The sequence below is a fragment of the Plasmodium yoelii genome, assembly GCF_900002385.2.
Source record: "Plasmodium yoelii strain 17X genome assembly, chromosome: 13".
NCBI classification, from domain to species: domain Eukaryota; phylum Apicomplexa; class Aconoidasida; order Haemosporida; family Plasmodiidae; genus Plasmodium; species Plasmodium yoelii.
This window is the reverse complement of record NC_036185.2, coordinates 2,043,194-2,058,937: the sequence shown is the minus strand read 5'-3', so window position 1 is coordinate 2,058,937 and position 15,744 is coordinate 2,043,194. Positions and strand designations below refer to the sequence as shown.

Genomic DNA, 15,744 nt, shown 5'->3' with positions numbered 1-15,744 from the left:
TAGTTGCAACAAAGGAAGATGAAAATTGATAAATACATTTTACTAACTTATTTATTTTATATAATACTAAAATAATTATGCAAAAAAATGAAAAAAATTGTGGACAATCTATTAGTATTAAGATTCAATATGTATTCATTCCTTATACTTGTTTGTGTGTATTACAAGACAATATTCGTGTATATACACAATTGTATATAAATAATTTTATGGGAGAAAATGTAATTTTTTTTTTTATAATTATACATTTGTTAAATTATTTCGAAAAATAATAAGTTCCTAAATAAATATATTTGAATTAAACTATAATACTTGTTTAATATTATAATATTTTGTTTAAAAAAATGAATTATTTGACATTAATTACTATCTTTGTATCTATTGTTCTTTTATATGAACATAAAATAAAATGTTTATATGCAAAAGATGAAATATTAAAGGGTAATTTAAAAATGTTATCTGGAAACATAAATGAAAAAATAACATTAAAGTGTGAGCAAGGTGAATTTATTCACATTTTAGATGCTAGCTATGGGAATCCTAACATTGACAATTTCTTAATAAAAAAAAGTTACTAAAAAAGTGTTAATTGATTGCTTATAGCATATAATATGAAATTTATAAAATTTATGGAACTTATAAAATTTATAAATTATGTCTTTAACATATGCATATAAATATCTACACGAGTTTAAAAACAATTTCATAGAAAATAATAAATTTTATTATTTTTTTTTGTGAAACTATATTTTGTAGATTCTCTTGATGCGCCTCACACATTGCCTGTTGTTCAAATGCTTTGTGAAGGAAAAGAAAATTGTGATGTAGAAAAAAAAAAAAAAATAATAATATCCACATAATTAATGAATATTTAATAGAAACAATAAAAAAACGTATAACTTATTTTTTATTAATATTTTTTCGGTTTTTTCGATTTTTTTTTCGGAACTTTTTAAGATGAATGTAACTAATGATACGTTCAGAATATTATCTATTATAAAAGATTTCCATAGACTCATAATAAAATATTCTTGCATTTTATCGAAACCTAAACAAATTCCATTATGTATAAAAATAATTCTACTCATATTATAAAACTAATAATATTACATTTCCTTTTAACACTATTATATTGTTTCCACAATTTCTCATATAGACAATATAAAGGCAACACGAGGGGATAATAAAATTTGGAATGTTGAATTTCAAGGTTTTTAGATAAAATAAAAAAAAAAAAAAAAAAAAAATCCTATATAATTTAGAGAAAATAATTATATACATATATTTTTTATGTTATTTATAGGAGAAGAATTAAATAAAAATTTATATCTTCATGTGAATAATATGTAAATTAAATAATGATAAGGATATACAAACTTATTTGTCCATATGAATATATATTCACAAATTATCAAATTTATTTATAAATATTATGAACACCTTTATACTATTCCCTTTTTAAAGAAATGCAATATGTGATACTCCATTGCTCAAAAAAAATTATGTGGATATAGATGAAGCAAAATTTGAGTAAGCCAAATATATATAGTGAAATAAATAATTTATTCATTTTTTTTTTTTAACGTATTTTACATTTTACTTTCTTTTTATCAGGTGTAACAACATAAATAATTGTGTGTATATAATTTTTAACAATGATGGTTACACATTATGTGAATCATCTTCTTACAAAAATCCAATAATTCAAAAATATTCCAAAGTATTTAAAATAAAACACAAAAAAAGTACATAGATATATTTTCTTATTTTTAATTTTTCTTATTTTAATTTTTCTTTTTTTAATTTTTCAGATTTATATTAAAATGTCTTATAGTAATACAGCCAAAATTGTGTATAATAATTTTACTCAAATATATAAAACAAAAAACTTTGATACAATTTTTTATAAATATTTTACAACAGTTAATGGGGACATACCTGATAATTATGAAATCGTTCCTAATATACAAGGTTCGAGGATAAAATATATTTTAGTTATAAAAATATATAACAAAATTATATTATAAGAGTTATTTTATTCATTTTTCATTTTACTTTTGAAGGCGTTTGTGAGAAAAATGAAGTTATTTATGAAATGGAGTCAGTACTACGTGTAGATGAGGTTTATGGTAAGACATGCGTGTGTGCAACTTTATAGGAAAGTAAATACAATGTATAAGATTAAAATAAGACATTTTTTTAACTTGTTCAGAAAAATGCAAAGAGATAAATTGCGACTATTTTACGGTAATTAATTTTTTTAATTCGTCGAATATAAAAATATATTTTTATTTATTTATATTTTTATTCATATATATTTTTATTTTTATTTATATATATTTTAGTTGTCCACAGCTAACGGGTTTGAAGACAATTTTGTCCATTACAAAAAAATTATGAACAGTCATAATTTTTATTTCGTTTTTTTTTTATTTCGTTTTTTTTTTATTTCGCTTTTTTTTATTTCGCTTTTTTTTTATTTCGCTTTTTTTTATTTCATTTTTTGGCTATAAGTTTAAAGGGGGTTTCCAAAAATTTCCGTAACCATGCCTGGCTTTGCAAAGGGTTTCCAAAATACGTAAGTTCTCAAAAAAGACAATTTAATAATATATATATTTTTTAATAAGAATTGAAATATAGAAATTGTAATATACCCAATAAAATGCTTAACTCCATTAAGGTTTCACATGAGGGATTTATTTTTGGGAAGAACAATATCAAGTAATATTAAAAAAATGGAATAAAAAAATGCAATAAAAAATGCAATAAAAAATGGAATAAAAAAATATATAATGCATTATTATGGCAAATTTGACAATTTATATTTTTATTTGAATAATTTGCAGTTCAAAAAATCCGAAGAAAAGAATATGTAAAAAAAGCTAAAATATTATAAAATATGAAAATACCATTTATTATTGTAGTGTTGTGAAACTTGAGTTTTTATTTTAACTAAACAAATTCATAGAATAATTGTTCTATATATTACCATGTGAATGATGTATATAATTGATTAATTTATTAATTTATTATTTTTTTTTATATGATTTAAAAAAAAAAAGTCCCTATTGGTTTTGAAGGACCTTTAAAATAAACGACGTAATCTTGATAATTCTCTTTTTTTTCATACATGTATATGGAAATCACACAAATTGAATTTATATATTTATTTTTATATTAAAAAAAAATAATAAAATAAATTAACAGGATAGATTAGGAATTTCTGACAAAGATTATTCTCTATTATATATGACTATTTTTAATTCTTTCTATATTATTGTTTCGTTTTTTTTTTTTTTTTAAACTTGAAAGTTTTTTTATGGGATTTTTAAATATTTCCTAAGTATGCATGTGATAAATAATTTCTTTGATATATGATAACAAACTAAACTAAAGTAAATAATAAATAAATAAATAAACAAACAAACAAACAAACAAACAAACAAATAAACAAATAAATAATATACAATTGTACATTTCGAACAAAAGGTTGTGTATTTATATAAATATAAAACAATGAACGATAATAATGATGAAAGCAAATGTGGTGGAATAAAAAATATATTGGAAAGGATAAAAGAAAGTGAAAATACGAAAGATAAATTTATTAACATTTTAAAATTGACAAAAAATATAAATGAATTGAAAGAAAATGATAAAATAAATGTTTTAAAAGCTATAGACCCTGAATTTCTTTGTTTATTATTACGGTCAAAAAATGAATTTAAATTATTTACTATTCGTCTAATTAATAGTTTAGTATCAAATTCAACATGTACATTTTTAAAGAGATGTATTCCTTATGTTAACTCTATTATTTATTATTATTTAATTCATATAAAAAATGTAAATAAAAAATTAAAAGGGTTTGAAAAAAAAACAGATAGCCAAAATGATAACACACACGATAATTATCAAAATGAAGAATATGATGTATTTGAAGATGAATATGATATAAAAGATATAAATATTCTATATTTTGAATCTTTAACTTTTTTTTTAAAAATTGAACCTTTTTTAAAAAATGAATATTTTATTAAAACAACATATGTTAACTACGAAGATAATGATATTGATGTTGATGTGGAAATGTATTTTTTTAAAAAAAAACTAAAAAAAAAATATATTGAAGAAAATAACAAACAAGATTTAAATTGTCAACAAATAAATTCAGGATCTGAATTAGAGGAACAATCTGATTCATCATTTTTTAAAGACAATAATGAAAATAATAATTTAAAGGAAGATGATGATTTTTGTTTTATAAATGAACAAATTTGTATAATAGAGTTAATTTTTGATATTTTAAAGGAAAACATTTCAATACAAGTTGAAAAAAAAAGAGAAACCAAAAGAGAAGAAAAACAAACATCTTTACATGACGAGTGTGGAGAAAAAATAAGTCCCGAAAATGGAAATCCCGAAAATGGAAATAACGAAAATGTGATAAAAAAAAATATTGAGGATTTAAATTTTGAAAACATATTATTAACAAAAGATAATATAAATATTTCCTTACTTTTTTTAAATAACATAATTTTGAAAATTAATTACATAAAATTTATAAAAGAATATTTTAATTTATTAAATAAAATAATTGAAAATTATGGAGAAGAACATATTATAAATACAGCAATAAATTGCTTAACAAATTTAAATATATATATAAAAAATAAAAAAATTCAAAATGTCTTAAATAAAAATCAAATATATAAATTTTATGCAAATGTTATTTATTTATTTTCAGAAATAAAAAATATAAAAGAAAAAAAAAATTTATATAAATTATATTCAACAATATATCCTTGCTTAAATTATAAATATAAAAATAAAATATCATTGGATATTTTTAAAACACCTTTGTCTTATATGAATGTAGAATTATATATTTTTTTTGAAGATATTATAAAATATTTAAATAATGAAAAAAAATATAATTTTATTTTTCTTAACAACCAATTTGATGGTGTGATACAACTAATATGCAACAACATTTATAATGTCGTAAATTTTTTAAATCAATGTAATTTTGTTACAGATAAATATCGTTTAAGAAAAGATGTAGAAAAATGTTCCACGGAAGAAAGCCATGCCCCCCAAATTGACGCAGCCCCCGTTGAAAATGCTGAAAATGTTGAAAATTGTGATAGTGGGCGTGATAGTGGGCGTGATAGTGGGCGTGATAGTGGGCGTGATAGTGGGCGTGATAGCGGGCGTGATAGTGGGCGTGGTAGTGGTAGTGATAGTGGGCGTGGCGGCAAAATGGAAGCAAATGATGTTTACATAATCATGACAAAAATAAAGAGATCGATTGAATTATTAGTAGAATTTTTTAAAGACATAAAAAATATATTTAAGCCTTGTGATAAAAATTGTGAAAAATTTATTGTTTTTAAAAAAAGATTCAATAAAGAAATGAATTCTTTAATATGCTTATTTTGTAATTATTTAATTTGTGAAAATGTGCATTATATTGGTGATTTTATAAATTTATTGGAATTATTTACTATTTGTTTAGAAGAAGATAATTTTTTTTATTTAGTAATGGTTATAAAACATATTGATACAGATCGTTATTATAATAATAAGCAATTTTTAACAAAACTTTTTTTTTATATTTTTAATATTAATATGAAAAATATTATACATATAAATATTCTGTTTAATTTATTTAATAAATGTACATATAATGTAATAGATTTTATACAAATAAGCACACAAGATTGTAACATAAATTGTGTTAATAATATATATAACAAATTTAAACAGAATGCAAAAAAGGAATATAATTTAATTCAAATTTCACACATTCCAATAGACAAATTAAATAATATATCTTTTGTTTATTTAATATCACAAGATGAATATAATAAGAAAAATAATAAAGAAAATCTAGAAAATATTATTAAATTTTCGAAAATTTTTTTTATTTATTACTATTTTAATATTCTACATAAAAATGAAGAGAACGTATTATCTGAAAATTTTGATATATTTAAAGACAATTATTTTAATATAAATAATAATTATATACAAAAAAATCAACAAACATTTTTTCTTTCTATAAAACTATTGTTAACTATTTCGTCTTTAATTTTTATTCGATTCGATCCATATATAGTAACTTCTATTCTGGATACCCCTGAAATGTTCTTTATACAGGTTTGTTTTACACATTTTTTTTATTTTTATTTTATTATATTTTTTTTATTTATTTATTTTTTATTTTTTATTTTTTTTTTTTTTTTGTGTAAATAAATGCTTACTTATATTGAATGGTATATATTGTTTTATCAACCGCCATCCATTTTAAAGTCGCATAAAAATGTTGTCATAATTATGTAGCATGTATGGATGTACGTATGCATTTGTAATATATTTATTATCGTGCGCTATTTTCAATTTCGTTTTTGTACAGGACTGTTTAATCATATCCCTCTTTAATTTGAAAGGTTTAAAAGATGATAAAAAAGATAATGAATTAATGAAGATAAATAAAAAGAGAGAGAAGTATTTTTTAAAAACATTGAAACTAGTTTATTTCCTTTTGTATTATAATCCTTATTTTGTTTCATTATTTATTTTCCGTTTAAAACAAGCAAAAGAGGTAATAAATATAAAAAAAAATTTTAAGTTGAAATATTTTTTGTGTGCATTTTTTTTCTGTAAAATTTATATTTCTTATTTTATTACATAAAAAATGAAATTACTTATTTGATTACATAAAAAATAAATTATTTATTTTTTTTAGGTTAATAATAATATATCTTTTGAAATTAAAAATACAAAAATAGCAAAAGAATATCACATTTCTATATGTGCAGTTTTAAACAAATTAATAGAAAACTATGTTTAAATATTTCAAAAGGTTATATTAAATTTGAAAAAGAATTTTTTTTTTTTTTTTTTTTTTTTTTAGAATTGCAATTATTATTCACATTTTTTTTCGTCTAATATATTTGTTCATTTGTAACATTTGTAACGTTTGTAATTTTTCCACGATAAAAAATAAAATTATATGTTATGGCCACATATATATATAAACATTTCTATATGTATCCCCCGTTTTTTTAATAATTATTACAATTTTGCTCACTTTGCTACAATTTTTTTAACAATTTTGTTCCATTTTGTTATCATATAGAAAAGTTTGTGGATGATAAATATGTTTGATTAATAAAATAAAAAAAGATCAACTTTTTATTTTGCATTCTTTAAATTTTTTAAGTACTACTACTACTACTACTATTATTATTATTATGATATATAATATTTTCATAGTAACATTTAATAAATTTATGTTTTTTTGTCATCTTCTATTTCTATTATTGCATATTTTTCATTACCTTGTTTTTACAATTTCTCTTTTTATTTAATATTACTTATTTTTGAACAATATTAATTAAAAAGATTAAGTGGTACATTACCACGAATTTTGTTATACTCAAATTATAATAAATTATGAACTAGAATAATTTTTTTTTTTTTTTTTTTTTTTTCATTTTTTGATATAATGGTTATAAATTTATTTTGTGAAATTCGAGAGGAATATTTATATGCAAAAATTGGCGAATTAAAAAATTTGAAAAGAATAAAGACAAATGATTTAGTAACTAATTATTTAATATTTTTTTCATTATGTGTAAATAAAATTGTTGAAAAAAATGATGAATATAAAACATTAACAAATATAGAAAAGGAAAAAAAAAGAAAGGAATTAATAGCAAATAATATAGAAAATATTAAAAAAAAATTAAAAGAAAAAAAAAAAGAAAATGAAGCAACTAATTTAAAAAGAGAAGATATAAATTATCAAAAAACTTTATATACACAAAATGAACAAAACAGTGATATATCAATCACCTTAAATAAATATGATAAATTACATTTGGAACAAATTCGTAATGATCTTACATGTATATTACACTTTTGTATATCTTTATTAATTAAAAATTTGAGAATATATGCAAAAAATAAAGAAACCAAAATATGTGATACATATAATTTGGTAATACAAAAAGACAATAATGAAGAAAAAAAAAATATTGTTAGTTATGTTGAATTAAACGATGAAAATAGTGAAAATAGCCAAAATAGTAAAAATAGTAAAAATAGCCAAAATAGTGAAAGTAGCCAAAATAGTGAAAAAAAAAATTTGAATGATATTATAATTAACTCTTTTGAACTAAATTTGCTGTATATATCTTTCTGTTTTTATAATATATATTTATTAAGTAATAATGATATATATTATTTATATGTAAGTCTAATTTTATTTTTAAAAATTTTTGACCATTTTAAAAATAAAAAAATTACTCACAATATTTCTATTAATAATAATAAAATATATATAAAATATGATTTATGTGTAGAACATTTTTTATTTAAAATTTGTGATAAAATTGGGGTAATACAAAGAAAGCAAAAAAATATTTATGATAGTTTATTTTTTTTAACATACAGTTTTATATTCTATAAACATTTAAACAAAAGTAATATCAACAATTTTGAAAAAAATGAAGAATGTAATACAATTGATATGGAAATAATAAATGTTGTTCAAAATATAAATGATATATTTTTACAATTAAATTTTTTTACAGTATCAACTTTTTTTGTTTTAAAAATCATTGATATGCATATGTCTTGTTTGAGAAATGAAATAAAAAATGTTTTAATTGAAATAAATGTAATATATAAAAATAAGGATGATAAAATATTAAAAACAATTAATAATAAAAATAATAAATCTTATTTTTTGGATAGTGAAGAAAACCAAAATACTATTTTTTATATTTTAAATGGTAATGTAATGTTAAATAAAAAAAAAAATGAATCAATATCTTTTGATGAAAAATTAAAAAAAATAATAGATATGTGTATTTCAATTTTTAATAATATTGTCGAATGTAGTTATATATTCTTAGATTTACATTTGTTATCGATATATGAACATTTAATTAATGTATCTTTTTGTATGATTAAAGATGTTTATAAATTATTTCATATATTAAAAAAAGAAAAAGAAAAAAATATAATAGTAGAATATAAATATATGATTTATCGAAATTTTTTAGAAATGTATATCATATATTTAAAATATAATTATTTGAACTATTCTCAAACAACTTGTACATCAATAGATACATATAAGCATGTAAATTATATACATAAAAAAAAAGACCAAATTCAAAATTATATTTTTTCCTTATTAAAAACGTGTCCTAATGATAAAAAAGAAATAAATAATTTAGAATTTCAAGATAATACAAAAAATGTAGATATAAAAAAAGTTACAACCGAAACTTGTTTTGATAATGATAATGATAATAATAATGATAATGATAATGATAATAATAATAATAATAATAATAATAATAATAATAATAATAATGATAAAATTTTAATTTATGATCATATTCAACAAATAGAGAAAAATGTAACATGCTTGGAAAATGTTATACACATAAATACTGAGGAAATAAATAAAGAGATACAATCATGTCTATTTTCTGAAAAACATTTTCAAAAACGAAACAAATATGATTTCGATATAATTCCTTTTATTATATCAGATGAAAATATTATATATAAATTTATATGTGAACAAATTTTAAAGAAAAATAATTTAAATTTTGAAAAGGATGAAAATAAATATCATGATTTTGAATTTTCGGATTTATATGAACAAATGTCCTTTTCAAAAACGTTTTGCGAAAATGTAAAAGAACTTGACGAAATAACGGAGGAAATATTTCATTTGATAAAAAATGACCAAATTAGCAGAGATGAAAAAAGAAGAAGCGAACAAAATAAATCGCCTATTGTTCCGTCCACATTTATTAACATCGATACAAAATATGTAGAAGAATTTTTGAACATTTTTCAGTTTAACGAAATTAAATTAAATGATTTAAAACTTGATGTGTGCAATTTTGGTAATTCAGAATATAACAATTTGGCTATTAATAAAATGAAAAATAATTATAAAAAATTCACAAAGCATAGGAATAATCGAGAATATGACAATCTTCTATCATTATCATTTTTACAAAATAAAAATATAGATGGAAAAAAAAAACAAGGACAAAACAATTGGATAGATTATTCTGATGATATACATTATTTATGCTATAACCATAAAGAAATCGAATTTTTATTTAAAAAAATTAAAAAATATATAAAAAATTGTTTCGAATATTACTCTTTATTTAATCAAACAACTTTACATTTAGACATTTTAATAAATTCAAGTGAAGCTTATTTTTATTATAATTTTTTTACAAAATCATTTGATGAATGTATAAAAAATTATATGGACATTTTATATTCATTTAGTTATCCATTAAAATATATAGAACATAAACAATATTTATTTTATAAAAGAGATCTAGCTTTAAAATGTGCTTTACTACTAAAAGACGTTTATATATGTAAAAAATGGAATATAATTATTGATAATATTTATTTCAATTCAGATAATAAGGATAATAAAAATTTAAATTTTGATGATAATATTTCGGGTAATTTAACAAAAGACCAAAAACAAATAATATTACAAGTAATACAATATTATTATTTTTTTTTAAAAACTTATGAAATTGAGAAAGAAACAACAAATGAAATTATTTTTGAAAATGATGATGAAAAAAAATCATATTTTGATATTTATTTTTATGTGTGTAAAACATTATCAACAGTAGAAGATAAAAATTTTATAACTCAAGCAATAAATAATTATCAATATTTGCTAAATTATTCTTTAAAAAATAAAATGTATCATGATGAACAATACAATGAATATATGAAAAATTTTTGCAAAAAATCTATTTATATGTTGGGAATTAAATTAAATGAAATTGCTTGACCTTTTAAACTATACCGTCATTATTGGAAGTGTGCGAGCACCATTTCTCTGAAACTGTGTGGGATACATTATTATGTGCTATACTAAGTTTTTCATTTTTCTTCGTTTTTTTTCTTCGTTTTTTTCTTCGTTTTCTTTCTTCGTTTTCTTCCTTCGTTTTTGTTCTCCGTTCAAAACAGCCGTTTGCAATTTTGATATATGTACCCGTGTATTTTGCAGTTGCTGCTGGGCCACTGCTTAAATATTTAATGGGTATAATAAAACGTCTGTTTCCATTGCATACTGTTCATAAAATTGCGTCACATATTAATAATTTTACAAGCCCTGTTTATTATTTTTTATTTATTTTTTTTTATTCATTTATTTATTTTTTTTTATTCATTTATTTTTATTTTTTTTATTTATTTATTTTATTTTTTTTTATTAATGTTAATAAAAAAAAGGAACATGTTATGATTTGTTCATATTATATTTATAACTTTGTTTCGTTTTAGCTATTTTTGTATGATGAAAAAAAAAAAACGAAATTTGTAATAGCTTTTTAACTTAAAAAAAAAATATATTTATCATTTTTTTTTGTTTTGGTGATTTACGATTTTAGTGAATTATGGAGATTTTTAGCTAACATGGACCGGTATAATGATTTCATATATTTATGTAAAAAATATGACAATAATATAAACTTTATAAGAAGGGATATAAAATGTAAAGACAATTTTTTGGTTAAAAGCAGTGAAATATATACCAAGATATTTAGTAATTGCGATTATATAGATAATAATACTTTAAAAACATATGGCTTATTCTTTGTAAGTAGTAAATATGAGGAAATTACCAAAAAAAGCCGGGTTAAAAATAAAGATAATTTATCATATTCAATAAATAGAATATCAAATGAGATTAAAAATTTACAGCCAAAAACAGATATACACAAATCTGTTTTAAATTGCTTAACGAATTTGTTAAGTATATTTGTTGATATTCTTAATAAATATGAACAAAATTTAAGTAGTTATCATGTGAAATTAAATAAATATACGAATTTTTATTTTTATGATACCAATAATATTAAATGCAATTTAAGTTATTTAAACACATTAAATAATTATATATATTCTCCCCACGCCTCTGATACACAATTAAAAAAAAATGGAAATAACGATTTTTGTGAAAACTTTAAAATTAGTTCTCTGAATGTAAACACTTCCCATGGCATTGGCTATAAAGAGACGGAAAATTTTGTAAACTATGATAAAAAATATATTAATGATATAAATAAAGATCAAAATATAAAAAATAATGTAAATTATTATGATCGTAACAATGAATTTTTAAAGCCTGAAAAAAATCTATCATATAATAAAGAACCCTCAAATAACATTTTCGAACACAATTTAATTAAAGACATTGATAATAATGATAATATGAATAACAAATTGCGTAACAGAAAAAAGAAAGAGATAGTATATGATACATTCATTTTAGAGGAAGAAGAAAAAAAAAAAAATGAAAACCGATTTAATGAGGGATATGAATTAAATAATAACCAGAAATTAGAATTCAAAAAATTTGTAGATTTATTTGAAAAGGAAGAAAATACATATATAATGGAAACTAAAAATAAAATAGCTAAAATAAATAATTTAATGAATATATTTGTAAATAAAATATATGAACAAAATGAAAATTTAAAAATGATTGAACATATAGTAGAAGAAAGTATAGAAAATGTTTCTCAAGGGAATACTTATTTAACTAAAATAAAAAATAAAAAAAGCATGAACTCACTTATATTTTTTATTCTAATATTTACATCTGTTTTTTTGTTTATATTTGATTTTTTTCGATAAGGTGCAAATTACTAGTTCTTACATTATGTATATTTCCACAATATTTGGAAACATATTTAATCTTACAAAATATAATTTGTATATTTTTTGTTATACCCGAAAACATGCACACATCGATGCTAATATTTTTTAATGTTTCAACTTAGATCTATTAATGATATTATGACACTATTTTATTCACCATGTTCTTTGTTCACATTAATGGGAAATAAAAAAAAAAAAAAAAAAAAAAAAAACATGTGCAAGTACCATGCTTTCCAACAAAAAAAATTCCCTTTTCTACAGAAAAAATGTTATAATTTTTTATTTTTAAAATAGTTTAAAAAATTATGAAAAGCAACATGAATTTTTTTAAATGCTTATGAATATATATATACAAAAAAAAAGGATTGGGAAAAAATTTGCAAATGCTATGTTATATTATCTTATATATTTTTTTTTTAAGTGTGGATTTATTATTCGAAATAAATATATTATATATTTTTATGAACATGTAATATAATATATACACACTTTTATATTAAAAAAAAAAGGATAAAATATTTTACTTAATAAAACATATATATTTTTTTTGTACATTTTTAATATAAGAATAATATGATAGCCTATGTTTATTAATTTTTCCCAATTTAAGATTTACATATGATAGTGTGCAAAGTTGTTCAGACATATATGGAAACATATTTGTGTGTATTTTTTTTTTTTTTGTTCATTTTTTTTGGATAAACTCATTTTTAATTTCATCAGCTGTGAATAAATGAGTGTTATATATTCGTTTCATCTTTTTAATGATTGGTGTAAATTTATCATCTTTATTTTTTCGTTTTGGAGCATTGTCATTTGAGAATATTTTATTTGTAGATTTTAATTTATATTCTTTTAAAATGTTATCTAAATTTGGAAGGTTAATATTATCCCATAAATTTTTGATATCGTTTGTAATTGAATATCTTTCATTTTCTATATGTTGATATGAAAGTGGAAAAAATATATACCCTTTTAAATTATAAAAACAATTATCACATTTATTTTTTGAATATATATCACAAAAAGTTGGTAAATTTTTACATTTTAATTTTCCTCTTAAATGGCTATTATTTGATCGTATACAACGTATTTTTTTTTCATATAATAATGTATTTACCCATTTATATATTTCTTTATTTGTATTGATTAAATCATCATTAATTTCATAACCATATAAAAAACCATGCTTATTAATTTTATTTAATAACGCTGTTATATTTGTAATATCTGTATATGGGTTTATATAACAAATTCTTTTTTCATTCAAATCAATTTTAATTTGTTTTGATGAGGCTAAATAACTTAATAAAGAATGATTGTTTATATCTACACCTTTAAACCCAAAATTAATTAACATATTTTCTACATGAAAAAAAGATATACCTTTATTTGCAACTGTTGGATTATTACTAATATGATTATTATAATGTGATTTTAATATGGTTAATATTTTATGATATAAAAAAGAATATGGTATTAATTCATTTTTATAATAAATTTTTAAATTATTTGATATTATTTGTTTATTATTTTTTAAAAATAAACTAACATTACTATTATTTTGCCCATCATTAATATTTCCACTATTATTATATAATATGTCACTTGCATTTATATTTTCTCCACTATGTAAAATACTATTTAACCCATCATTAATATTTATATTGTCGTTAATATTTGTTTTTTCAAATGTATATATATCAGTTTTACCATTTATTTTATTTTTATAATTATTTATATTAGAATTAAAAAAAGAATGATGATCATTATTATTATTTCCACTATTTATGTTACTAACATTACTTGGACTATTACCAATACTTATAACACTCTCATTATTTCCACTATTTAAATTGGAGTTTAAATTATTATCATTTTTTAAAAAATATGACTCGTTAATAATATTATTGCGTTGTGTGTTAATATTATTTTTATTAAGGCTTGAGCTAGCCAAATTTATTTTTATATTTTTTGTTGAATTTTTAAAATTATTTTTTTCCACTATATTTCGATTAGCTACTTGGCTCCCACTAATATTATTGCTAGTTTGTTTGTTTCCACTACTACTAATAGGACTCGATTTTTGTGTATTATTTGTCTCGTTTTCGTTACCTTTTCGTAAATTTAAATTGATAACATTTTTTTTATCTCCATAATTTAATTTAAATTTCATATTCATTTTTTTGTTTTCTGTATTATGCATTGTACACTTATGCAAAATATTAAAAACAAAATTCAGGAACCATGTACAGTATATTTATGCATACATTCATATATGAGATATAATAGCAAATTTGTGAACATATGAACATGTAAATATATGCAGTTGTGTTTTAAATAATAATATATTTTTTATAATAACTATTCATTTTTAATTATAATATAGCGTTATACATACAAATTATTCAAATTATATTGTAAAGACTGTAAATTTTTAAAACTTTATTTGTATAACCATAACCATAACCATGTACGTGTGCATGTATGTGTGTATGTATGTATGTATATATATATATGTGTGTGTGTGTGTTTGTTTACATGGGTACACATATACGTGCTTTATATAGCTTCAGTGTCGCTAGCAAATAACTGTTCGTTTTCTAGAAAATAAAAATGTATATATAATTGAAAATATTTTCTTCGTGGGGCTTTTAATAATTTGTATTTAATTTGTTTTTAATTTGTTTTTATACATAACAAATCTGTTTGTCACAAATGAAAATCCACAAAGATGTGCATGTGATTTTTGTGTAACTATATCTAAAACTGTGATATACAAATAAATTGAGATATACAAAGGTAGATATAAATTTTGTGTATATATAGCTATCCATATATAATTATAATTAACTAATTACAAGGGTGTTTACATTTGTTTTGTTAAAATTGATAATAAAGAAACAGAAAATGAAAATATACTGAGGTATATATAATACTGGAAAAAAAACAAAATGTAATAAGTTTGTCAAGCAGGAAAATAAATCATTTATTTTTTCGTGT

The 15,744-nt window shown here is 19.6% G+C and overlaps 5 protein-coding genes across 5 annotated transcripts; 4 read left to right on the top strand and 1 right to left on the bottom strand.

Moving 5' to 3' along the window:
• Window positions 1-344: 344 nt before the first annotated feature.
• On the top strand, window positions 345-3,094 carry PY17X_1347000 (conserved protein, unknown function; the record flags this gene model as incomplete). The annotated part of the gene is made up of 16 exons (XM_022957225.1): window positions 345-570; window positions 757-824; window positions 958-1,066; window positions 1,157-1,210; window positions 1,304-1,346; window positions 1,465-1,530; window positions 1,615-1,720; window positions 1,812-1,833; window positions 1,924-1,971; window positions 2,064-2,129; window positions 2,213-2,247; window positions 2,346-2,362; window positions 2,515-2,578; window positions 2,681-2,721; window positions 2,847-2,872; window positions 3,063-3,094. The coding sequence occupies 16 exons, from the start codon at window positions 345-347 to the stop codon at window positions 3,092-3,094; spliced, it is 1,023 nt and encodes a 340-aa protein (XP_022813679.1).
• A 422-nt stretch (window positions 3,095-3,516) lies between these two features.
• Window positions 3,517-6,856, top strand: PY17X_1346900 (conserved Plasmodium protein, unknown function; the record flags this gene model as incomplete). Its single annotated transcript, XM_022957224.1, has 3 exons — window positions 3,517-6,162; window positions 6,419-6,607; window positions 6,752-6,856. The coding sequence occupies 3 exons, from the start codon at window positions 3,517-3,519 to the stop codon at window positions 6,854-6,856; spliced, it is 2,940 nt and encodes a 979-aa protein (XP_022813678.1).
• A 657-nt stretch (window positions 6,857-7,513) lies between these two features.
• PY17X_1346800 (conserved Plasmodium protein, unknown function) lies at window positions 7,514-10,867 on the top strand (the record flags this gene model as incomplete). Its single annotated transcript, XM_723954.2, has 1 exon — window positions 7,514-10,867. One exon carries the CDS (start codon window positions 7,514-7,516, stop codon window positions 10,865-10,867), a length of 3,354 nt encoding a protein of 1,117 aa, XP_729047.2.
• A 626-nt stretch (window positions 10,868-11,493) lies between these two features.
• On the top strand, window positions 11,494-12,717 carry PY17X_1346700 (Qa-SNARE protein, putative; the record flags this gene model as incomplete). Its single annotated transcript, XM_723955.2, has 1 exon — window positions 11,494-12,717. One exon carries the CDS (start codon window positions 11,494-11,496, stop codon window positions 12,715-12,717), a length of 1,224 nt encoding a protein of 407 aa, XP_729048.2.
• A 709-nt stretch (window positions 12,718-13,426) lies between these two features.
• PY17X_1346600 (conserved Apicomplexan protein, unknown function) lies at window positions 13,427-14,947 on the bottom strand (the record flags this gene model as incomplete). Its single annotated transcript, XM_022957223.1, has 1 exon — window positions 13,427-14,947. The coding sequence occupies one exon, from the start codon at window positions 14,945-14,947 to the stop codon at window positions 13,427-13,429; it is 1,521 nt and encodes a 506-aa protein (XP_022813677.1).
• Window positions 14,948-15,744: the final 797 nt, after the last annotated feature.